The sequence below is a fragment of the Chiloscyllium plagiosum genome, unplaced genomic scaffold, assembly GCF_037043375.1.
Source record: "Chiloscyllium plagiosum isolate Xiang-an unplaced genomic scaffold, Cpla_swu_hap1 HiC_scaffold_39, whole genome shotgun sequence".
Classification (NCBI taxonomy): Eukaryota; Metazoa; Chordata; class Chondrichthyes; order Orectolobiformes; family Hemiscylliidae; genus Chiloscyllium; species Chiloscyllium plagiosum.
The window spans coordinates 20,783,309-20,808,589 of NW_028270177.1; the positions used below are offsets into that span (position 1 = coordinate 20,783,309).

The 25,281-nt window shown below is 38.7% G+C and overlaps 1 protein-coding gene across 1 annotated transcript in view; it reads left to right on the forward strand.

The window, feature by feature from the left end:
• Positions 1-25,281, forward strand: part of LOC122540996 (protein FAM227B-like) — a 298,901-nt gene that overhangs the window by 19,898 nt on the left and 253,722 nt on the right. The window contains exons 5-9 of the mRNA XM_043677409.2: positions 234-278; positions 5,871-5,975; positions 7,434-7,532; positions 9,948-10,049; positions 21,795-21,921. Coding sequence (XP_043533344.2) covers positions 234-278; positions 5,871-5,975; positions 7,434-7,532; positions 9,948-10,049; positions 21,795-21,921 — 478 coding nt within the window. The remainder of the gene's footprint in view (positions 1-233; positions 279-5,870; positions 5,976-7,433; positions 7,533-9,947; positions 10,050-21,794; positions 21,922-25,281) is intronic.

Consider the following 25,281-nt stretch of genomic DNA (forward strand, 5'->3'; position numbering starts at 1 on the left):
GACGCAACGTCTGAAAACGAACCTTCCGGCTCAGTGAGCAAACTTACAACCTATTGTATTTCTCTTATTCTTAAACTAAACATATTATAGATCCAGAGTATTTTAATTCAGAAGTTTGGTTTAAATTTGTTGAATTTACCATGAAGTTTTTTTTAACTCAATCATTAATGGAAATTATGAGATTTGAAACATTGAAGGAAATACAACTGTCAAAATTGCTTTCTTTTTCACAGCTTTCTGAAGAACTTTCTTTTGCACGCATGGGCAAGACTGTTGAGGTAAGGTTTTCTGAACATACATACAACAGCTAAGCATTTCTTAACTTCGGTAAATTTTATGAAGTGTCTACAAAGAAACTAGTCTTGAGGTTTTGTTAAAATTTTTGGAAACATGGCAAACAACATAAACGGGATACAGATTATTCCCTGTGCACAGTTTCTTAATCAACAAGAAAAAATAGTTGTCTGTATTAAGCTCATTTTATTTAATGAAAATATAAGCTTGTTTTGGTATGATAAATGTGCAATATCTGTCTAACAAACTTTATGAATTGGGCTTTTGAACTCACTTAATTTCCATCAATGATATGCTCACCGTTGCTCCACAATAATAAGAGGGGCAGCATCTTACACCCGAACTTCCAGTGTTTCACATATACAAATGACATGCATTCAAATTCATAAATTTGACAGCTGTTCACTATCTTAAGTGTTTTAAAATGGCATTGAGAAACTTAAACATGGGACAGATCTTTCCCTCCTGGAGCCTGTAGATACAAGACAGATTCTGCCATTACTCTGAAAAGGAATGTGGATTCCACCAATTGGACAGCCCAGGTCCCGGTTCTTTCCCTAGACCTTATTATTGCTCTCAGTGCCCCTAGTTGTAATGTGTAGCCCCTGATTTCAAATCCCAATTTATAAGAATGTCGTTTCTTGAGGGATGATGTGATATCAGTCACCCACATTGCTGACTATGTCAGAGGTACCAAGGAATGGTTATTGAAATTCTTTTTGTTCTACATCTTTCGCTTTGGTGATCCTTCTCATTTCCTACTGATTGAATAAGACTATAACATATTAGAATTGAGAGTGAATATACATTCAAAAAGTGCAGATTATGTACTATGATTGAACACCCATGCCACTGATGTGCCCTCAGAAGGTCTTTTTATTCCACTTCCTCCCATTATATCTTGGTGTTTGCACATGGTTTTTTGCTTCTGGTGTGCATGAGGACACAGATTGTGGGCAGAATAAGTGAACTGTAGATGACACCTTGATCCAGAGTACCATTTAAGTGGAGAGAGAAAAGAGAAATGTATTGATAATAGAGGATAGCATAGTTAGGGGCATAGGTATTGTTTTCTGCAGTAAAGACAGAGTCCCAAAGCTGTTACCAGGCATCAAGGATTCAGGACATCTCTTCTTGGCTGAACCTGGAGTGGGAGGGCACGGATCTAGTTGCCATGATCCACATAAGGGCCCGGAGTATGGTGCTGGAAAAGCACAACAGGTCAGGCAGAATCCGAGGAGCAGGAGAATTGACATTTCGGGCATAAGCCGGTCATCAGGAAGGGCACCATGATACACATAGGTACCAATGACATCGGTTGGACTAGGAAAGAGGTTCTACTGAGGAACTATGAGCATCTTTGGGCTAGATTAGAAAGCAGACCACAAAGGAAATAACCTTTGGATCGTGTGCAAATTGGCATGGTAATTGCATGGTTCAAAGACTGATGATAGTGAGGGGAAGCTGGCTTCAACTGAAAGGAAATTTAAAGAAACAGAAAAGCAGAGGTGCAGGGCAGTGAAGAGTGAAAGATAATCAAAGGTGACAGGAAGGGGTAGAAAATACATAGAGAAGTGTGCAGAAACTAGAACCAGAATAAGTATTAATGGTTAAAGACTCAAAGCTGAAGGCTGTTTATCTGAATGCACACAGCATTTGTGACAAGATAGTGGAAGACACAAATAGAAATACATGACTTGATAGCTATTACAGAGACATGGTTGTAGGGTGACCATGATTGGTCAATATTCATGGTATACTGTGTTCTGGAAAAATAGACAAAAAGTAAAATGAGGTGGGATAGCTTAGGACAGTTGTAGATGAAGCTCAATGTGGTGCATCTTGACATTGAGCGTATGGGTAGAAATGGGTTGTTGAAGTAGTGTGAGGTAATAGGGGACATGCAAGCTTTAACAAGGTACCTGGTAAACAGGAAGAGGCTGGTGCTTGGCATGAAGAACATGGAGTACCTAGCTCAGTGAGAGGTCGCAGCCTCAGAGCTCCTCGGGATGCATAGGACACAGAGGAGGCCTGAAATGTTTTATGTTGAATATAAAAGTTGGCAAGTTATGTTCCAGCTGTACTGAACTTTAGTTAGGCCACATTTTCAATATTGCATGCAGTTCTGGTCACCATACTACCAGAAGGACGTGGCGCTTTGGAGAGGATGCAGAGAAGGTTTACCAAGATGTTGCTTGGTCTGGAGGGTTTTAAGTTACGAGGAGAGGTTGGATAAACTCGGATTGTTTTCACTGGAAAGATGGAGGCTGAGGGGCGACCTGACAGAGGTCTACAAAATTATGAGAGGCATAGATAGGATGGAGATTCAAAGGCATTTTCCCAGGGTGGGAAGGTCAACTGCAAGAGGGCACAGGTTCAAGGAGAGAGGGGCACAGTTAAAGGGAGAAGTGATGGCAAGTGCTTTCCTGAACTGCTGCAGTCCATTTTGGCTAGGTGCACCCACAGTGCTGTTATAAAGGGAGTTCCAAGATTTTGACCTAGTGACAGTCACTAATATCATATACAGAGAATACATCCATTTTGATACAATTCCTAGTGGCAGTGTGAAAGGGTTATTCAATTCTGAGCTGTTGTTGGATTGCCCAGGGATTAATGCACCATTTTTAACTATTGTTGGGCTGTATATATCCTACTGTTGATGTATGGAGTTTATTCAATTCATAACTTCAGTGTTCAGATGTTAGTCACAAGGTTTAGTATCTTCATTGTCATTATTTAAACAGTCCTGGGTATAAGTCCTTGAAGTTGCTATTTTGGACAAATCAAGTTCAAGATGAAGCTGCTAAACTGATGGAGAGGGGTAGGGTTCCTAGAAATACCGCAATGGACTATTAGATAGCAATGATTATTAGCGTCCTTGTTACTGTTTTTATTACCATTTAACAACATGCCTTGCTCTCACCTTTTCCTCCTCATTGCTGCATTCCTCTTTCATTTTCTCACATCTCCCAGTTAAGGTGTGAAAATGACAAAAAGAGGAAATGAGATAATAGCATATTATTTCTAGATAATAGCTCTAGATTTAGCATCTAGAGAAGGTAACAAGTGTTAAAATCCTGAACCAGACCACCAAATTTATGTTGTATTCTGCCTAGGTACAAGTAATCTTTTTTTGAAAAGTCACCAAAGTTCTTTTTATTCATTCAGGGATGTGGTGGGCACTAGTTGGTTCAGCAATAATTACCCATTCCTAGTTGCCCTTCAGAAGGTGGTGGTAAGAGGCCTGCTACCGTTTATTTGGTGCTGATATGCTCTCAAATCTGTTAGGAAGGGAGTTCCAGAATTTTGACTAGCAACAGTGAAGGAATAGCGATATACTCAGATTTAGTTTCCATGGTTTCAGTTATCCTCAGTTTACTGTGGCCCAAAAACATTGCGTGGAACCTTCCAGAAATAATTCCAGGGGCTATGGGGAGATAAGTTTCCCATTTAAATGATAGGGTTCGCGATTATTTGCAGTTTCAGGCATCAACGGTAGGTCTTGGAATGTATCACCCACGGATACGGGGTGGGGGAATACCTATATTTCTAAGCCAGGATGGCAAGTGGCGATTCTTGATGAATTTCTACAGTGTATTTTGTACATAGTACACACTGTTGCTGCTGCACATTGGTAGTGGAGGGAGTGAATATTTGTGGGTATAGTTGATCTGATTAGTGTCAAACTTCTTGAGTGTTATTGAAGTTGAACTCATCCAGGCAAATGGAGGGTATTCCATCACACCTTTTCCTAGCTACAATAAGTTCTGAATAACAGTTGCTGAACCCAGAACGTTTTCTCCAATTTCTGTCCACTAATCTTGCCAGACCTGCTGAGGTTCTCCAGCAATTTCTGGTTTTGTTTCAGATTTCTTGCATCCACAATTCTTTGTTTTTTTCCAATTCATCAAACTCTTAACTTGTGCCTTGTAAATGCTAGACAGGCTTTGGTGAATCAGGATATGAGTTATTTGCTGCAGTATTCTTAGCCTCTGATCTGCTCTTGTAGTTACAATATTGAGGTGGCTAGTCCATTTCAATTAATGGTCAATGTTTAACCATGCTAGGTTATTGGTAGTTGGGAATTCAGTGATGAAAGGTCCATTGAATATTCAGAGCAATGGTTAGAATTTCTCTTGTTAGAGATAGTCATTGCCTGGCACTTGTGTGGTCTGAATGCTACTTGCCAGTTGTAAACTCAAGCCTGGATATCCTTCAAGTCTTGATGCATTTGAACTTGGACTGCTTCAATGTCTGAGGTGTCACGAATGGTGCTGAACATCAACGAGCATCCCCACTTCTGACCATACAATGAAGGAAACGTAATGGTCATGGATGAAACAACTGAAGATGATTGTGTCTCATACATTATCACACTGGACTCTACATTGACATCTTGGAGCTGAGATGACTGATTTCCAGCAACCACAACCTTATCTGTCTCTAGCAGAACATTCTTTGCCATGTTAATTTAAGTTACTGCAACCTAATAATTCTGCAAAAACAAAACTGAAACTTCTCCCTGTACCTTTAGTGTAATGGGGCATATTTCCAAAATATCAATCAACATTGAAATCTACAGCAGTACATTTCAAATAATTATATTTTCAAATAATATTTCCTTTACTTCATCAGGATTGGGATGGTAGAGTTCCACAGCATATTTGATTGCTTTTATGGGAGATATAATTATAAACCTTCAATTTCTTTACATGTCATGCATTAAGCTGTGTACTTTATGCTTAACTGACCTCGTATTTTGTAAGTTCGGAAGTCAACGTTATGATAAGTAGAATTTGTTAGTTTTCATTGGAACATGGACATGGACATTGCTGAACCTTATCCAAATTGAGCTATCAAGTCAACAGCTAGGAAAGGTAAAGACGCCAATTCCAAAATGAAACAAATATTAGCTGGCTGGAGAAAGATCGGCTTGTTACATTGTTGAAGTGATACTTTTCTGTTCATGTAGCTCAAAATGCTGATTGCAATGACTAAAATGTGAACATTGGAGCAGGTCCATGAGCTGGATTTTGTGTGTTTCCATATAGAAGTTTATAAAACTCCATGAGGAGTATGGATGGGATAAATAGACAAAGTCTTTTCCCTGTGGTGTGGGTGTCCAGAAGTAGAGGGCATAGGTTTAGGGTGAGAGGGGAAAGATATAAAAGGGACCTGAGGGAAATGTATGGAATGCGCTGCCAGAGAAAGTGATGGAGGCTGGTACAATGACAACATTGAAAAGGCATTTGGATGGGTATATGAATAGGATGGGTTTGGAGGGATATGGGCTAAGTGCTGGCAAATGGGACTAGATTAAGTTGGGATATCTGGTCGGCATGGATAAGCTGGACCGAAGGATCTGTTTCCATGCTGTACATCTCTATGACTCTATTTCTATTTCTATTATCTTTTATGTATTAAATGTATAAAAGCTTCTCCACTTTCATTATTCGATTGTGGAGTTGGTGGAAGAAAACAGTGTTTGGAAATAGATGACCGCAGAATCACTCACCTTCTTTGTAAAAAACACAGTCAATGTTTTTTTGTCATATGTAATTTTTCTTTTTATTTAGGCTGAACGTTTCCCAGGCTTCAAACCATTTGAGTTTACAGAACTTCCTGGACACACTGAGGCTATTCAACTGCTAAGCTTGATTTGGAGGACTCAGAAGTTTAATGTAAGTTATTATTATTAAAACTTGATTTAACCTTCGTTTACTAACTGTTTTACTTCCTTATCCTTGTATTTCGGAATATTTTATGGTCCTTTTCTTGTGAAGTTTGAAACATTTTAGCATGCTAATAATTATGCGTTCTGATTTTGTTGTTGTGGTAAAGTTATAGATTTGCAAATTGGATGCTTTGAGAATGTGGCGAAGGAAAAGCATTTCTTTTAACCATTACAGCAGATCCATGTGTCTTTTCAATAAAATATTGGAAAGTAAATGTGACTGGTTGTTTATGTTTTTACAAATAATTTGAATCTATTTTAACTTTTCTATCTGAAGTTCAATATGCATACAGATGTCATATATGTGTTATACTATCTATTCAGTTGTCCATCTCTTTCAACTTATGCATTACAAAATATGATTGGTAATTTTAGTTTTAATTAGTTTTCATAAAATAGTATAATCACCACTTACTTTGTGGTAGATGAAAATTATAAATTGAATTAGTACACTGAGTTGGGAGACAGACTAGTTCCTGAAAGTTGGCGATTGTTTCCTTGCTCTTCGCCAATGCTATTCTACAGTTGCGTACTAGGAAATGTACAAGAATGCCAAAGGATGAAGAAAAGCAAAAAAAAACTGTGTGGATCTACTTAGCAGACCAGAGATTATCTGTAGACAGAATAAGTGGGTTAATGCTTCAGGCTTGCTCTTTCACCAGAGCTGAAAAATATTGCACATGAGCAGAATTTTAAAATTGAACAGATGAATGTGAAGGCAAAGTAAAAGATCATAAACATACCCAGATGAAAATTAAATTAAATTAACTACCTATAATGTATTCAAGTCTCAAATAGGAAATAGGTAAATGAGAGAAAGAAAATATAAATGAGACAATTGGAAATGCAGTGAGAGAAATATGGTAAGCATGTGACACATCAAATGTGTGAATAGATAAAGTAATGAGTTAGATGGGTGAAAGAGAAACATGAAAAATGCAGAGATGTCCCCAGTATCCTAGATCTTGCTTGCTATCCTGTAGGTTGAGCATTTTATGTTTTTATTTCAGACTTTCAGCATGTGTAATATTTTAATGTTTATTCAATGCCAGAAACTGATTTGGTTTTTGAATTCTCTAGTTCTGTCAGAAGAATGGCCTCATGCATGGCCTCTGGCAAGATTCCAAAGATGAAAATTCCAAAATTTCTCAAAATAATATGTTCTGCAAAAGATATTTAACTTGAAACATTAACTCTTTTATGCTCTCTTTCTATGGATGCTTCCGGAATTGCTGATTATTTCCAGCATTTTCTCTTTTTGTTCAAATTTCCAGTGTCTGTAGTATTTTATATTTTATGAAGTGCCGTGTGAGCTGCTGCAGGGTACAGCACTGTCTCCTATCCTTTTTTGTAGTCAAGCTTATGATAAAGTTACAAATACTAAATCAACTAAACTTCTTGACAGCTTCAATATCAAATTACCTTGAAAAAGCTGGTTCTCTCAACTTCATCTGGTGCCATTCTTCAGGATGCATTTTGGTGGTTCTTCCTTTCCAAGTTTCAGGTACAATTATGTCATTTAAAAAAATGTTTGGGTGTATCATTGTAACAGTCTGTAAAAAGTTCAGATAAACTTTTGATTTTAACATTTTCTATGAAAAATGTTGCCAGAGTGGAATTGGTGCATGATGCCTCCATAATGCATGGAACATCACGTGTTATGCTCCAAAAATATCTTAATAGCAGCTATTGGTGTGAAAAGCCTAAAATACTGAAGGTAAAAATGTTAACCTATTTCATCGTTCACCACTGTGTGCTAATATAGATTAGGGATTGAATTTAAAACCTGCTGCTCTGTGAGTCAGCTATTTACTTATTAAATTCATTGAACTATCATTGCCAATAATTAACTATATTTAGTGAGCAGCTTATCAATGAAAAGGCATTCCACGGTGGCACAATTAAATAAGGATAGATGTCATACTTGAAAAAGAAATATTAGAAGGAATTACCAAAATATGGTTAATGTTTCAAATCCGATATGACTCTTCAGAACTGGTACTAAAAATAGTGGAACATTTTCACTTTTCAGTATTTCAGATCAGCAGTTGTTATTAAGAATTTGGAGAACATGACTCCTGATATTATGGAAGCATGGCGGAGGTGGGTACTACAGATGCTGGAGATTAGACTCAAGATTAGAGTGGTGCTGGAGAAGGGCAGCAGGTCAGGCAGCATCCGAGGAGCAGGAAAATTGACGTTTTAGGCAAACGCCCTTCATCAGAAATCATTATGGAAGCATTACACACCGGTTCTGAAGAAGAGTTGTATTGGTCTCAAAACATTAACTCTGTTTTTCCTCGCTGTACAAATTCTGCCAGACCTGCTGAGTTTCTCCAGCAGTTTACGTTTTTATATGACCCAAATATTGCCTGACTAAAGTGTTATGGCTTTTTAAGGAGGGTAGAAATGAAAGGCAAAATTTCGTGCCCATTTCCCCATCCTGTGGGCGGCACGGTGGCACAGTGGTTAGCACTGCTGCCTCACAGCGCCTGAGACCCGGGTTCAATTCCCGCCTCAGGCGACTGACTGTGTGGAGTTTGCACATTCTCCCCGTGTTTGCGTGGGTTTCCTCCGGGTGCTCCGGTTTCCTCCCACAGTCCAAAGATGTGCTTGTCAGGTGAATTGGCCATGCTAAATTGCCCGTAGTGTTAGGTAAGGGGTAAATGTAGGGGTATGGGTGGGTTGCGCTTCGGCGGGTCGGTGTGGACATGTTGGGCCGAAGGGCCTGTTTCCACACTGTAATGTAATCTAATCTCACCTGAGGAGCATGCAGGGAGATGGATGAAGGCCATTTAATCAGACAAGAAGATATAGGGAGGAGAAATCATCGCCTTCCTGATACTCCAATGAGTAAATCATCAATGGGAACATCAAAGTCGTCTTTTCCACCTTTAGGTCAATTGAAGCCCTTGCATGGCCAGTAAGAGGCTCATCCTACTGTCTCACTGCCACTGGCTATGTGGGATCCATGTATATGTATTTCCGGGTGACTACACAGTTGAATGTTGCCTCCTCACTAGCCCTCCACAATTACCTCAAACCTCGCCAAGTCATCCCACTTCCATCCTAAATAAGCTTCTTCACTTACCTCTCGTCCAACTCTCATCTCTGCTGTTGATCCTGAGCCTACTGCAGTCCTAGCAGTGGCCACTGTACTCGAATGTGATGCTCGTACATATATCCCATTGGCTGGCTGCTCTTGGGTGAGGTATCTTTGCATTCAAAGGCCCTAGAATCAAGACTTCAGGAAAACCAGTGCTTGTTTGGGACTTAATCTATTCAGGAGCTTAGGATTGGACTGCCACAGAGTTGTCACTAGCTTTCTGGCCAATGAACTGGGCCACCACTATGTCTGCTGAATTCAGCCCAAAGAGTGATTTAAGGAAGAAATTAAACGTAAAGGGAATAGATGTCTGAAATAACAGTTATCAATGATGAGGCAAATGCAGTGGGTGTGTGGATTACAAAAGGGATTAGAGGAAGAAGAGCATTAAGCTCCCATGAGGACTCATAGAGATTTAAACTTGAAGATAAGAGTTTTACATGTGAGCGTGTGCAGGATGTAGGTTGGAAAAAAGTAAGCTGTCAAAGAGCTGCTTTTCAGAAATTTTATATTCAGTATTTTGCTTGACTTGTATGATATATATATATAAATCTGTATTTGCTTGCCTTTTTAAATTGTATAATCCTTTTGCGTATTCATTTGTTTGTAACTTTTCAAAGACTTGCTTTCTATAATTTATATATTTTTGTCTTTTTTAATGTTTGGAATAATTTTGGTATTTCTCATCACAGTATTATTTTGTCATTGTCTGCTGCCTTTTAATCTATAGTTCGGCTGTATTCAGTATATAGAATGGAAGTCATGAATGAAGTTGTGATTTTAACAAATTTATTTTATTTTGATCATTACAAGCCTTCCCAAGAAGATCAAGATCACCTGTTTAGCAGAATTGCTGATAGTTTTGTGACACTTTTTATGACATGCCCTCCTCTGGTGCTTGATTCATTATTAGAGGTAATGTTACTAAATTCATATATTTGTGCAGAGGCATATTGTATTTTCAATTACTATCGACTTTCTAACGCTTGCATTGATACCTTGGTTAAAAAATGCTCTGCTTCATAGGCAACAACATACTGCCATGAAGATATAGTGCTCCTGCAATTTTCTTATTTTATAATACTTCTTTCATGCAATATCAGCATCACTGAAAAGCCTAGTACTTCTTACCAATCTATACTTAAACTGCCCTTAAGAAAGTGGTAGTGGGCACTTTCCTGAGCTGTGGGATAGATGTACACCCATAGTACACTTTCTGTGGCACCTTATTGAATGCATTCTGAAAATCCAAATAGACTACTACATTAACTGGTTCCTCAATTTCATTTTTTAAATTCACTTTGTGGGGAAGTGGCCGGCTGGCCAGCATTATTGCTCATCCCTACTTGCCCTTGAGAAGGTGGTGTGAGCTGCCTTCTTGAACTGCTGCAATCCATTTGCTGTAGGTAGGCCAACAATGCCCTTGGGGAGGGAATTCCAGGATTTTATTCTAGCAACAGCAAACGAATGGTGATATATTTCCAATTCAGGACGTTTACTTAACAACAATGAAAGAACAGCAGTATAGTTCAAAGTCAGCAGTGTGTCACTTGTAGGGGAACTTGAAGGTGATCTTGTTCAATGAGTTTGCTGTTTTTGCCCTTCTAGGTGTTAGAGGACATGGATTTTTTAAAAAATTATATTCATTTATAGGATGAGGGGGTGTCACTGATTTAAGGAAAAAATTAAAAGTATAGGTAATAGATGTTTGAATTAATAGTTACCAATGATGAGGCAAGGAAGTGGGTGTGTGGATTACAAAAGGGAATAGAGGAAGAGGAACATTAGGCTCCTATGAGGACTCAGAGATTTAAGCTTGAAGATAAGTCTTACATGTGAATGCATGCAGGATGTAGACTGGAAATCGGGTCGTCCATCCAGTTAAGAGACAACCACATTGATGTGGATCTGGAGTTCCATGTAGTTCAGACCAGGTGAGATGGCAGCTCCTTTTCCTAAAGGACATTACTGAATCGGATGGGTTTTTCCTATAATTGGCAATGGATTCATGGTCATCCTTAGACACTTAATGCTTTTTTAACAGTTTCTTTTTATTATTGAATTCAAATTCCAACCTCCGCCATGGTGGGTTTCGAACCTGGGTCCCCAGGATCCAGGGGTCTCTGGATTAACAGTCCAGCAATAATGTCACTGAGCCATCGCCTCCCCATCCATGTCAAAGATACTGCTGTTGTCTGTTCAGTGGAAGCTGAAGGTTGACAATAAACCACATTAAATCTCTTTCACTTGAAATTCCCAACTACACAAACAGCATACGAGTTCAACTTCTAACTGTGGAAAAGCTGTTTATAAAGTAAACTTTATAAAGAAGTTCAAGTAGAATGATTATGCACAAGTTATGCATTTACTTCATTTATTGTAATTATGAGCATCGCCTGTGGTTCAAATAAGCAACTGAATGAATAACTTAAATCTTATGCAGCATCCTCATTTTTTTAAGATTAGCTTGGGCTCAAAATTCTGTAGGTCGGATATTCTGGGTTAGATGTTGGAATGTGCCCAATGAATGCCTCCCTCTAATTTTCAAGCCTGATATGTCTTCCATAGGTAAGTACCATTCAAGTGCCTGCAAATAAAAACGTCTTATACTTTATAGTATTTTGAGTTTATGCAGAGGCAATGACCTAACCCTGGCTTAAAAGTTGGGCCAAGTGCACCTCTCTAGACCAGATAGTTCTGAGCCATCCTACACCATTCCCCTTAATCAAGAAACATGTCCTTGCTCCAAGGGTTGTCGACCAAATGACTGACAGCTCTCGAGTCCCACTGATGTCTCCAGGTCCATTGATTTCTACAGGATGCAATCGACAAATCTGAACAGCCATGGAGCCAGATATGAGAGTAAGGCAGAAGTTTGCTGAGGGTAGCCTGGCAGGCCCTGGGGAAAGGTACTGGACTCCCCAGGCAGTTGGGTGGGGTGTTTTTGTTTGCGGATGAGCCTTCACTGGCCTGAACAAGAAGGATTCTACCCCGTCAGATCCCCTTTCTTGCTGTAGTCAACAAGACTAGCCACTCGGACTTGACTGGTTGTGAGGGGATATACAAGGGTGGCACAGTGGCTCAGTGATTAGCACTGCTGCATCACAGCACCAGGGACCCAGGTTCGATTCAAGACTTGGGTGACTGTCTGTGTGGAGTTTGCACATTCTGCCGTGTCTGTGTGGGTTCCCTCTGGGTGTTCTGGTTTCCTCCCAGTCCAAAGATGTGCAGGTCATGTGAATTAGCCATGCTAAATTGCCCGTAGTGTTAGGTGCATTAGTCAGAGGGAGATAGATCTGGGTGGGTTACTCTTCGGAGGGGCGGTGTGGACTTGTTGGGTCGAAGGTCCTGTTTCCACACTCTAGGGATCTAATCTAATCTAAATTTACCTTTAAAAAGCATTTTAAATGCTGCAGCATTGGTGTGGAATTGAAACGATGATCTAGTACTAACTCATTGTGTATAACTGATTCTGCAAAACTGTAGGAATCATGCACACTGTACCTCCATTCTGGGACTCAAATCTCACTCCAGTCAACTGGAATTCAGAGTTGTAGGATTGCTAAAATTCATAAATCTTTTGATTGTGAAGTTTGTGCAGGAACAGACATTCGTTGCTGATTCCAGGGAGTATAGGTTTAAGCAGAATGCAACCGATAGAATAGTCAATTACTGTTGCTGACCAACCTTCAGGAGGTCAATAGTGAATAAAACATTGGACACTAGGAAAGAAGAGCTCATTGAGAAAAGCTTATAACAGCTTAAAGAAGGCAGCAAAAAGTGTGCATTTTTTTCTGGTTAATGATAACTATGAAGTTTGCAATCCATTTTCATACCAGAAATGACTGTGTTTTTTGCATGAAGCTTCAGTTAGTTTTATGAAAGACTGAATTGACTCAACAGCAATATCATTGCATTTAATCAGCAACCCTAAAACTCAGTATTTATTGACTAGAAGAATAAGCCTTTAAAATTAAACTTTCCATAGGCAATGAAGGCCTCCACAGACTTCAGTTCTGTTGAACAATGACCTTCAAAATCCAGATAAAATTTGGTCACTTGAAAATCAATTACATGAGAGGTTTAACTTCAGAATAAGCTGTCTGAAATGCATATCATTTAGGTAACAACTGAGAACTAGGCAATAGAATAATTGTGGTGGCACAGTGGCTCAGTGGTTAGCATTGCTGCCTCACAGCGCCAGGGTCCTGGGTTTGATTCTAGCCTCGGGCAACTGTCTGTGTGGAGTTTGCACATTCTCCCATGTCTGTGTGGGTTTCCTCTAGGTGTTCCAGTTTCCTCCCAGTCCAAAAACGTGCAGGTCACGTGAATTGGCCATGCTAAATTGCCCATAGTGTTAGGTGCATTAGTCAGAGGGAAATAGGTCTGGGTGGATTACTCTTTGAAGGGTCGGTGTGGACCTGTTGGGCCAAAGGGCCTGTTTGCACACTGTAGGGAATCTGATCTAATAATAGAGCTCTTGATTGCATCCACCCCAGCAGAAGCGTTCCAGAAAATCTCTCTGACCAACCCAAATGTAACAGTGTGGAAACACTACTGCAAAGCAAATGTAAGTATGAAGCAATGCTACTGAATAGACAGAGTCCACAGATATGTGGAGTTTATCCACTTTAGCAATATAGACAAATCTAGTGAGCAGTGTGGCCTCCGTGATTGTTCACCTTTTAATGATGTATGAAATGCATTGAGCACCAAAAGACATTGGAAGTATCAGTACAGAAAATAAAGGCCAAAACAAGTGGCTTATGTCATGTTAAGCTGCAGCTGGAGGGCAAATAGGTGCAGCAATCCACTCAACCAAGGATGTGCAATAGGCATTGTCAAAATAGGATCCATGAAATATGTAGCCAAACTACACATTCAGATGATGAGGATAACTAAAACATCGATGCACAACATGAGCAGACATTCACTATGGTGACCATGAAAGAATGTACTAGCCTAGTGGATGCAACAGATGTTTTTGACACCATCCAGCTTAAAATCCATGGATATAAGGAAAGCAAAAATTGTCTGCAAAATTGGATACAGTACAGGCACAAACATCGTTTCACTTAGCACACTGAAACGTTTTTACTCAGATAAAATGACAAGTGATAATTAAACCAATCACTGTCAAGCTCAACACATATATGGTTTTGAGATTCCATCCCTGGGATCTATGACACTCAGATGTCACTACAACAACTTATGTTGTGGAAACTGCAAGTCCAGGCATACAAGCTGTGAAGGGACCTGCCCTTGATTGCCAATCACAGTGATGTCTACATAAAGGTGAGTATCACTGTGAACACATGTAGAATCCCCATGCTTGCATTAGAGAAGATCACCCAATTTAGCAATACAGGTCATCAATTGATAGTCCATTTCGAACAGTTGGAGATACCTTTTCTGATCTTGCGTACTTCATTATGTTGTGTAACCAATTCAGAATTGCTATTCAGCAGCCTCATGTGGAAAACTCTTCCAAATCCTCATTCATCGATGTTCCTAGAATACAAAATGCATACAAGTTGAATTACCTAACCTGAACATCAGTGAAAATATTTAATATGGACAAAAATGGCAAGGCAGAGCAATGAAACAAATGGCAAGTGGACCAATACCACAACCTGAAACACCGAATCTTTCTATTCAAATCACATCATGGCTGAAGATGAAACACAAATGCAAAGCCCCAATCTAACATTCAAAAACCATACAGCAGCCTCCAAACAAGATTAGCGTAATCAAGTCTAGTTGGATAGATATTTTTTCTAATTAACCTTTCAGAGATGTTAATACACATCTCTGAAGCAGGTGGGACTTGAACCCAGCAAAACAATTGTACATTTTAGATATTGGTAAATGTATTCATTTCTATCAGGGCATGTTCAGAGACAGTGGCACAAAGCTTCTGGTCAGCTTCGGAACCCCTTTTTTGATGCTGTTAAGACAAAAAAAAGTTACTTACTCATCTTCATCGGGGTTTTAATTGGAACTGGAGAAATGCACATCGGAAGTTCGGATCGCCCAGGAAATTTCTTTAGAATCAATACATCAGGACATCTGCAGGATCCTGAAGCACATCTTGGGTGGCGCTATGTCCTGTCTCTACCCATCTGGAGAATAGAAAATCTGGGGCAATATCACTTTACTTACTATAATGTTAATAGTTTTATTCTTTAAGGGTAAACTTCTGGTTTAAAAACAAAAAAGGTGTGTGTGATAAGATGATGTGCATATACTTTTAAGGGAATGTATCCTAACTGCAGGCACAGAAGGAGGATGTGATGCAGTAGACCCATAGCTGTGCTCAGGTAATAGCAATAGTGGTAGAGATCTGATGTGTGTAAATAGGGTCTCCCAATTTTCATCGTATGTATATGATCTTTATTCTAGTTAAGAGTAACATTATTGTTTTAATTAATCTTTATTGTATGATTGATAATAAAACCAGCAATGGCAAGTAAGTCATGAAAATGGTACTGCTGCTCTTCCACCCAATGTTACCGGAGGAGAAAGTGAGGTCTGCAGATGCTGGAGATCAGAGCTGAAAATGTGTTGCTGGAAAAGCACAGCAGGTCAGGCAGCATCCAGGGAACAGGAGAATCGACGTTTCGGGCATAAGCCCTTCTTCAGGAATGAAGAAGGGCTTATGCCCGAAACGTCGATTCTCCTGTTCTCTGGATGCTGCCTGACCTGCTGTGCTTTTCCAGCAACACATTTTCAACCCAATGATACCTCTTTGCTTGTCCACCTGTTTTTGGGGACTTCAAATTCAACCATGACTTCAAATCTTTATGATTCTTACAACTGTGATATGCCTTTATTAGTTTTCAAAATCTAGACTAATTACATATTGGAAAGATACTTTCAACTTGTCAAAAGCTAGGTGTCATAAATACAGGATGGTTACAGTAAGAAGCCACATGTTTTTCATTTTTTTGGCGATTATAAACTGAATTGGAAATTGGACTGCTGTAACTGGAATGGCAGCAAGTTTTGCACCTTGAGAATCAATGTTTGTACATTGTTGAGCTATGCAGGATGATGTTGCTTTTTCGAAGCAGTAAGAGGGAGGGTTTGAGACTGAGCAGCCTGAAGGTTCTGTCAAGTTAAGAAAATTTTTCCCAACAGCAGCTGTCTGATTGGTTGAGCTGCAGTATATCAAAAAGCTTTAAATATCAAGAGCAAAAGCACGGAAAGGAACATCTGGAAAAACCCAATAAACCAGCAAATTGAAGAATGACCATCACAGCATAGACATTGCAAAAATCAAAAGAACTGGGAGAAAAATTAACTTTCGACCCTGTAGTTTGAACTTTTGATCATTAGAATTTTGTTTACCCTATCTTTTTTTTTTACGCCAATAATAGATGTTAAACTGTTTGTCTTTTGTGCATCTTAATTTGGATTGTGTGTATGTTTGGGGTTTTGAAGGGTATAGTTTAAGTTGCATAAATTTAAAAATTCTTTTTTTTCACTGCTCTTGTTAAAATTGTATTACAGTAGAGTATTTTTTACTGCTATTGGAAGAAAGTTGGTGTGAATTGCTTTTGTTCAGAGTTGAAGTCAGTCAGGAAAATTCGTGGTCTCGTTGAAATTTTATACAGTTTGTAACAGTTGGAAATGAATATCAGTGCACAATTCAGATTTAAGTCAGGGCAGTTACTAATATATCCAATAAGGAATTCAAGAGAAACTAACTAGTGTGTGGTTAGAATGAGAGCTTGTGATCATGTTGTGTGGTTGTGGCAAAACATTATTTGTGCATTTAAAATGATCCTGCATAAATACATGAAAGAGAAACAGTATATGCTGATGGTGTTATGTGAATTAGAATGGGAAGAAGCTCATGTGAAGTATAAAACTGGCAGAGGCCAGTTGGAAGTGTTTCTGCACTATAAATTCTATGTAGCATTTCGTGAACATTAATGTTCTGTTTGTAGGCCAATGCCAGTGTTGTTTCTCACCTAATCATTAAGAAGTGTATAGCTTCATATTTTGCCAAACTACAGTTGTCTATATAGGTGTTCCAATGTTCTGTATCACTTTCTACTAATGCATGATCTTCTGTAATTATCCCTAAGACTTTAACTACCTTTGGAAACATAGAAACACAGCTGGTGCAGGTTTCTACGGGGCTGTAAACATACTCCATTTTTATAAATATTTGGCTCAAGAACAGAGTCAAACCTCAAATCACACCTCACATCAACACTCCAGTCGTAATGATGAATAACAGATGCTTATCATTGCTCAGTAACAAAGATGTTTTCCTTCAATTTATGTCCCTTCAACAGCTTCCAAATATGTAGTTTGCTGTAACTTCTGGATTTTGTTTTTCTAGTTATGGTCAATAATTTAATCTCTCGGGCTTCACTGCAGAAACACAGATTTGCTATGTGTAAGCTCAACACACTGAATCAATCTGTTATTTTAATCTCAATAAGATTGAGTGATTGTGATGATTATCCATGAAATGTACTTACCAGAATGGAGTAAAAAATAATTGAATCTGCAATTTTTCCAGTTTGCATTTGTGACATTTAATCATAAGTTGGATGGATCAGGGAAAGGAAATGGACTGTGAGCCAGAGTGAACGTTAATACAGTAAAGAAAGCACTGAGTGAAAAACATTCTGCTTCCTTGTCATTTGGATACCAATTTATTCTTTCAACAATTCTCAAACACTCCAATAGTATACTTGCAGCCAAACAGAAAATGACTGCACTGATTAAGACCAGGCAAACAATTCTCAATGCATTCCATCACATGTCATCTGATATCATGCTAAATCTAACATCTTTTTGGAAGTTGTGAAAAGGTTACCTGTTACTTGTTATATCTTTCCATTTAAAATTGATAGAATCATAATTTATCTGCAGCTCTCCCCAAATAATTTTTTAATCATTTAGATCAAGTAATATGCCTACGTTTTTGTAAACTCACTTTTGAAGCCTCATTTATCTCTTTGCTATGTTGAAAGTTTTCTTCCTCCTTTCTCATGATCATGCTCCAATTTACCTCTATAAAAACATTGTTTTTGAAAATGCATTATAACATTTTGCATTTATTAACCTCCCTCATAGAAGTTAAAAATCACACAACACCAGGTTATAGCCCAACAGGTTTATTTGGAAGCACTAACTTTTGAGGTGTTGCCTCTTCATCAGGTGGTCCTTCATAGAAAATATGCTTATTTCCTTTTGGCATCTGGCTAGTTGAGATAAGACATGGCACTCACTGTTATGCAGACTTATGGGGATAGAAGTCCTCTTAACCTGTGACCTGTGATAAATCATCAACATTTCTCACAAAGAAATTTGAATGCTATTCAGATTTTGAGAGTTTATTTAGGCAGAATGCCATTTTGTAATATATAGATTAAAAATTATGAATCTAAAGCCAAGAAATACTGTCAATGATTTCCATCAGTAATTACAATATTTAATATAGGTGTTTGGTGAGATTTAATTTAAAGTGTTGACATTTTAGTCTAGATTCAGCAAAAAAAATTACTGACTGTTGTTATAACTGAATGAGGAGGGTTCACAGCTCTACTCTTTTCTAACATAGAGTCATAGAGATGTACAGCATGAAAACAGACCTTTCAGTCCAACTAGTCCACGCCGACGAGATGTCCAGATGTCCTATTTGCCAGCACTTGGCCCATATCCCTGTCAACCCCTCCTATGTTATAATTGTACTAACCTCCATCACTTCCTCTGGCAGCTCATTCTAGACGTGCACCATCCTCTATGTGAAAAGGTCCTTTTAAATCTTTCTTCTCTCACCTTAAACCTATGCCCTCTAGTTCTGGACTCCCTCACCCCAGGGAAAAGACCTTGTCTATTTACCCTATCCATGCCCCTCATGATTTCATAAACCTCTATAAGATCACCCCTCAACCTCTGGTGCTTCAGAAAAAACAGCCCCAGCCTCTTCAGCGTCTCCCTATAGCTCAAACCCTCCATACCTGGCAACATCCTTGTGAAACCTTTCTGAACTCGTTCAAGTTTCACAACATTCTTCCTATAGCAGAGAGACCAGAATTGAATGCAGTATTCCAAAAGTGGCCAAACCAATGTCCTGTACAGCCGCAACCTGACCCCCCAACTCCTATACTCAATGCTCTGACCAGTAAAGGAAAGCATACCAAACACCTTCACTATCCTATCCACCTGCAACTCCACTATCAAGGAACTATGAACGTGCACTTCAAGGTCTCTTTGTTCACCCTCTCCCTAGGATCTTACCATTCAGTTTATAAATCTGCCCTGATTTGCATTTCTGAAATGCAGCACCTCACATTTATCTAAATTAAACTCCATCTGCCATTCCTCAGCGCATTGGCCCATCTGATCAAGATCCAGTTCTACTCTGAGGTTACTTTCTTTGCTATCCACTACACCTCTGCTTTTGGTGTGATCCTCAAACTTACTAATTATACCTCCTGTATTCACTTTCAAATCATTTATATAAATGACGAAAGCAGTGGACCCAGCATCAATCCTTGTGGCATACCACAGGCCATAGCCCTCCAGTCTGAAAAAGGACCCTCCACCCTCTGTCTTGTACCTTCGAGCCAGTTTTTTATCCAAATAGCTAGTTCTCCCGTATTCCATGTGATTTAACCTTGCTAACCAGTCTACCATGAGGAACCTTGTCTGTAGATCATGTCTACTGCTTTTCCCTCATCAATCCTCTTCATTACTTCAAAAAACTCAATCAAATTGGTGAGAAATAATCTCCTATGCACAAAGTTATGTTGACTATCCCTAATCGGTTTTTCCCTTTCCAAATGCATGTCAATCCTATCCCTCAGGATTCCCTCAAACAATTTGCCCACCACCGATGTCAGGCTCACCGGTCCATAGTTCCCGAGCTTTTCCTCACCACCTTTCTTGGCACCATGTTAGCCAACCTCCAGTCTACTGGCACCTCACCTGTGACTATTGATGATACAAATATCTCAGCAAGGGGCCCAGAGATCACTTCCCTAACTTCCCACAGAATTCTAGGGTACACCTGATCAGTTCCTGGGGATTCATCCACCTTAATGTGTTTTTAGATATCCAGCACTTTCTCCTCTGTAAAAATGGACGTTTTTCAAGATGACACCATCTATTTCCCTACATTCTACATCTTCCATGTCCTTCTCCACAATAAGCACTGATGTAAAATACTCATTTAGTATCTCCCCCATCTCCTGCGGCTCCACATATAGGCTGCCCTTTGAGGGGCCCTATTCTCTCTCTAGTTACCCTTTTCTCCTTAATGTAAAATCCCTTTGGATTCTCCTTAACCCTATTTGCCAAAGCGATCTCATGTCCACTTTTTACCCACCTGATTTCGCTCTTAAATGTACTCCTACTGCCTTTATACTCTTCTCAGGATTCATTCAATCTCTGCTGTCTATACATGACACATGATTCCTTTTTTTTACTTGACCGAAACCTCAATTTCTCTAGTCATCCAGCATTCCCTATACCTACCAGCCTTGCCTTTCACCCTAACAGCAAGATACTGTTTCTGGACTCTCATTATCTCATTTTTGAAGGCTTCCCATTTCCAGCCATCACTTTACCTGCGAACATCTGCCCCCAATCAACTTTTTAAAGCTCTTGCCTAATGCCGTCAAAATTGGCTTTCCTGCAATTTAGTACTTTAACTTTTAGATCCAGTCTTTCCTTTTCCATCACTATTTTAAAATTAAGAGAATTATGGTTGCTGACCCCAAAGTGCTCCCCCACTGACACCTCAGTCTTATTTCCCAAGAGGAGGTCGAGGTTTGCACCTTGTCTAGTAGGTACATCCATATACTGAATCAGAAGATTTTCTTGTACACACTTAACAAATTGCTCTCCATCTAAACCCTTAACACTATGGCAGTCCCAGTCTATGTTTGGAAAGTTAAAATCCCGTATCATACCTAAAATCTCACACCAGGGTGGCTCAGTGCTTAGCACTGCTGCCTCACAGCACCAGGGTCACAGGTTCGATTCCCGCCTCAGATGACTGTCTGTGTGGAGTTTGCACATTCTCCCCATGTCTGTGTGGGTTTCCTCCGGGTGCTCCAGTTTCCCCCCCACAGTCCAAAGCTGTGCAGGCTAGGTGAATTGTCCATGCTAAATTGCCCATAGTGTTAGGTGCATTAGTCAGGGGTAAATGTAGGGTCGGGGGATGGGTCTGGATGGGTTATTCTTCAGAGTGTAGTTGTGGACTTCTTTTTTTAGATTAGTTTAGATTCCCTGCAGTGTGGAAACAGACCTTTTGGCTCAACAAGTCCACACTGACCCTTTTAAACTATTGTGAACACTAGCAACAACAAACATAACCAAAAATTCAATGCCTAAGTCAAAACATGTTTCCCTTAAGTATTTTGCATATAGCACTTCCATTCAAAATTAACTTTGTCAGGATTAAAAACATTTAATATCAATACTTCGGATGCTTTTTGTCCCTTAAAATCAAATGCTTGCAAAATTGTAGCGCATGCAATGCAGCTGAACAAAGAATTGTCAGTAGGTATTGGGCAAAAATGTCTTCTAATTCCTCTCCAAAGTTCCACATCTCCTTTCAACCCATGTGTGATCAAGGCAGATGACCTGAAAATCCATATTATGCTAATCCTATATCTGATTTCTGTTTAGGTATATCCTGGTTACTTAGCTCAAGCTGTCTTTGCAATTTTCTACAAGTCTTACCCAGAATCTCACAACCGTTTTGGGGATGAATTTAAAAATGAGCTAACTGAACTCTTTTCACTTTGGATCACAGGTATGAATTCTTTCATTGTTCATAGTAATCTAGAGTCTGTATTTTGAATTTTTTCTAAATTTATGTATAGTAGTGGAAATCCTGCATACTACTTGCAATAAGTTGCAGCATCTGCTGTTAATAAGGTCAGGGCACTTGAGCCTGGGACTGCACAATTGTTACATTGGAGTTACTCATTAATAGGTATCATAACTAAATTAGGAAGATCCTGCTAATGCTTTGAAAGGAGTTCTTGAAGTTAAGAAAATGAGTATTTTTCTGTAGACTCATTCCAATTTGTAAAATTAAGATTAATTTCAAATTGTAAAAGGATGGTAATTGTCAGGTATTATTACTACAACACAAAAACAAAAACTACACATGCACTAAATCTGAAATAAAACCAGACAATGCTGGAAATGCTCAGGTCCGGAAGCACCTTTGGAGAAAGAAAGAAACCTAATATTTCAGGTCAATCTTTCAGCAAAGCTAATCAAAAGCATGTGTTCCATTTTTGCATTTATCTGCAATTGCTTTGCATTTATGATATAAAGTATAACAAATTAAAGTGTATTTTGTTCCGGTTGCTAACATGAATAAAGAAACAAAATTACCTGTCAAATTTTCCCTTTTCATGTTTGCACTGACCTATTTTTTTCAGTAGCTAGAAGAAAATGTATGTGAGGTATCTTAATTATTTAGTTGTCTTTAATCAACAGCATCCAAGTGTAATTTGGATGGAGAGCCAGGAGGAAGTTTGCTGTTGAACAAATGAACCAGCTAAGCAATTTCTCCAAAGTGAAACAGCTTGCCTCTGCTGAAAAAACCCCTGAAAACTATACTAAGATGTGGTCCATCTAATAAATTCTTGCTGAATTCCAAACTCTAGTGATGGAGAAATGCAGAATTGTGATGGATGCTTATTAACTAAATAAACATGCCAGACAGAACCTTTTACATCTGGTCCCTGCAGGATTCAGAATAGTCTTCTTAACTACTTTAACCAGATCAAAGGGATATGCTTATCACACAGAAATCCAGAAAAGGACCTGAATATCTTAACCCAAAATACATTTCAGGGGATTTGACTCATCGCGTGCAAATTCACCTCATGTTGCCAGGGAGAATTCTTCAAACTCTGTCCCATATATTTCCTGCACTTGCCTATAGGTAAAATTGTATCATAGTTGCAATACCTACAGTTAATCAATTATTTCTATTGGATAACAATGTATTAGTAGGGAGGAACGTTAGTGGGATGGGCAGGAAAGATGCTAAATGCTCTGTCTTTAGGATTGGGATTGGCTTGATTTCTGTAACTGAATTAATGATTTGGATTCTGATATCTATTACAGAGTGCTCAAATAGAATCATAGAATCCCTACAGTGTGGAAGCAGACCTTTCAGCCCAACAAGTCCACACCGACCCTCTGAAGAATATCCACCCAAACCCATTCCCCTCCCCTATTACTCTACATTTACCCCTGATTAATGCGCCTAACCTACACGTCCCTGAACACTGTGGACAGTAGAATGGCCAATTCACCTAACCTGCACATCTTACAACAAAATGATCTGAATAAACTATGTTAAATTAAAATGTGAGTATAGGGCAATACAGTTACCATTATAAATGGCAAAATTAGAACTGTGTCACAGTTTTATTTCACACAATTTGGTATCTGGAATTGGCCTCCAGATAGAGTAGAAAAGCAAAAAGTCCAATTTAGTTAAGAAATAATTGAGTCTTGCAATGGTAATGCTTTCAGATCAATCTGGATGGATGTAGATTGTCTTTAACGATATTATTGCAATACCATCTATTTGGATTTAATATGGTGATAATTTATTGGATAAGGAATAAACCCAATTTAGTAATTAATAGAAACTAGTTTGCATTAGATATAGTCTGCCTAATGGCTCAGTGATTAATTGGAGTACCTCAATTGACATGGAACCGTCTGGATTGTGACCTTAAATTCTAGGTCTGCACTATTTACATGAAGTCATCAAAGATGCTGAGGTCGCTACATTTAGTCTCAGCACTCAAAGGATAAATAGGGAAAAAAATCAATCAAGTTCTGTTCACCTGACACTTTGGACATCTAGTGACCACAATGTTATGCTTAACTAGGATGTCCTTAAAGTCAGTTAGCCTGTTGACATACCTAAAAATAAATGGCAAATTTTCAGAGATACCAAGGGCTGCAAGCATCTGTGTAATTATTCAGCAGAAGTCCAACATCCTCAAGAACAGAACAGAAAAGAAAAATTGGAATAGAATAATTTTAGTCAGCAGTTTCGTGAGGCTTTCAAATGTTCTCAAGCTGCATGTGGACCTCATATATTTTCCATTATTGCTAACAAATTTCTGACCCGCATTGATGAACTGCATTTAACTATGTACCAAAGGTTCTGAACTAAGTATACTTGGAACCATGGGTACAAATTTAATACCACACTACCTTGAAGATATCATGAGTTTGAATCTAGAAACATTAACGTTAATAATATGCATACAAGAACCTAGGGATTTTCATAAGTATTCTACCTGCCAAAAAAATGTGTAAATGTCATAAAAGGTTTAATAAGAATTATCACTGCAAATTAACGTTTAAATTATTTTAAACATAAATGCCAGCAGAATTTTAATGTCACTGCCATTTTAATAAATAAATACTGTTTTAAATTTTTTGAACTGCTGTAACTAGAATACCATGCTGTTTTGTAACTTGAAAATCAAGTGTTGCATATTGAGCTGTGTGATGCAACATTTTTTTGAAGTTCTAAGAGGGAGACTTCAAGACTAAGTGGTCCTAAGAATATTTTGAGTTGAAGAAATTCTGCCTGAGTAAAGTCTTCTGCTTGGTAAGGAGAGGTGATTGCTAAGAGCAGCAGAGTGGAAAGTAACATCCAGAGCCTGCAGGGAGAAAGCATCAATCTCTCCCTCTCCCTTTCTCTCTTCCTCTTTCTGGAAAAAAAATAGAAAAAAACAGGAAAGTTTAAAAGAAAGAATCCAAGAAAAGACCTGAGTTAACTTGATCAACCATGATCCTAAGTCAACAGTCAATCATCACTGCGAAAATCAAAAGGATTGTGAGAAAAATAACTTTCCACCTTGTGGTCTGGACTTTTGATCTGTGGAATTTTGTTTACTATGCCTGTATTCTTTTTCTCATCGTAATATATGTATTAAACTGTTTGTCTTTTGTCTGTCTTAATCATGATGAGTGGGTGTGTATTTTGGGATCTGAAGAGATAAATGTAGTTTAAGTTGCTTAAATTTGAAATCTTTCCATTTCACTGCTCTTGTGAGAGTTAAGTGTTAGAATGCACTTCTTTTACTGTTATTGAAGAAAGCTGGTATTAATTGCTTTTGTC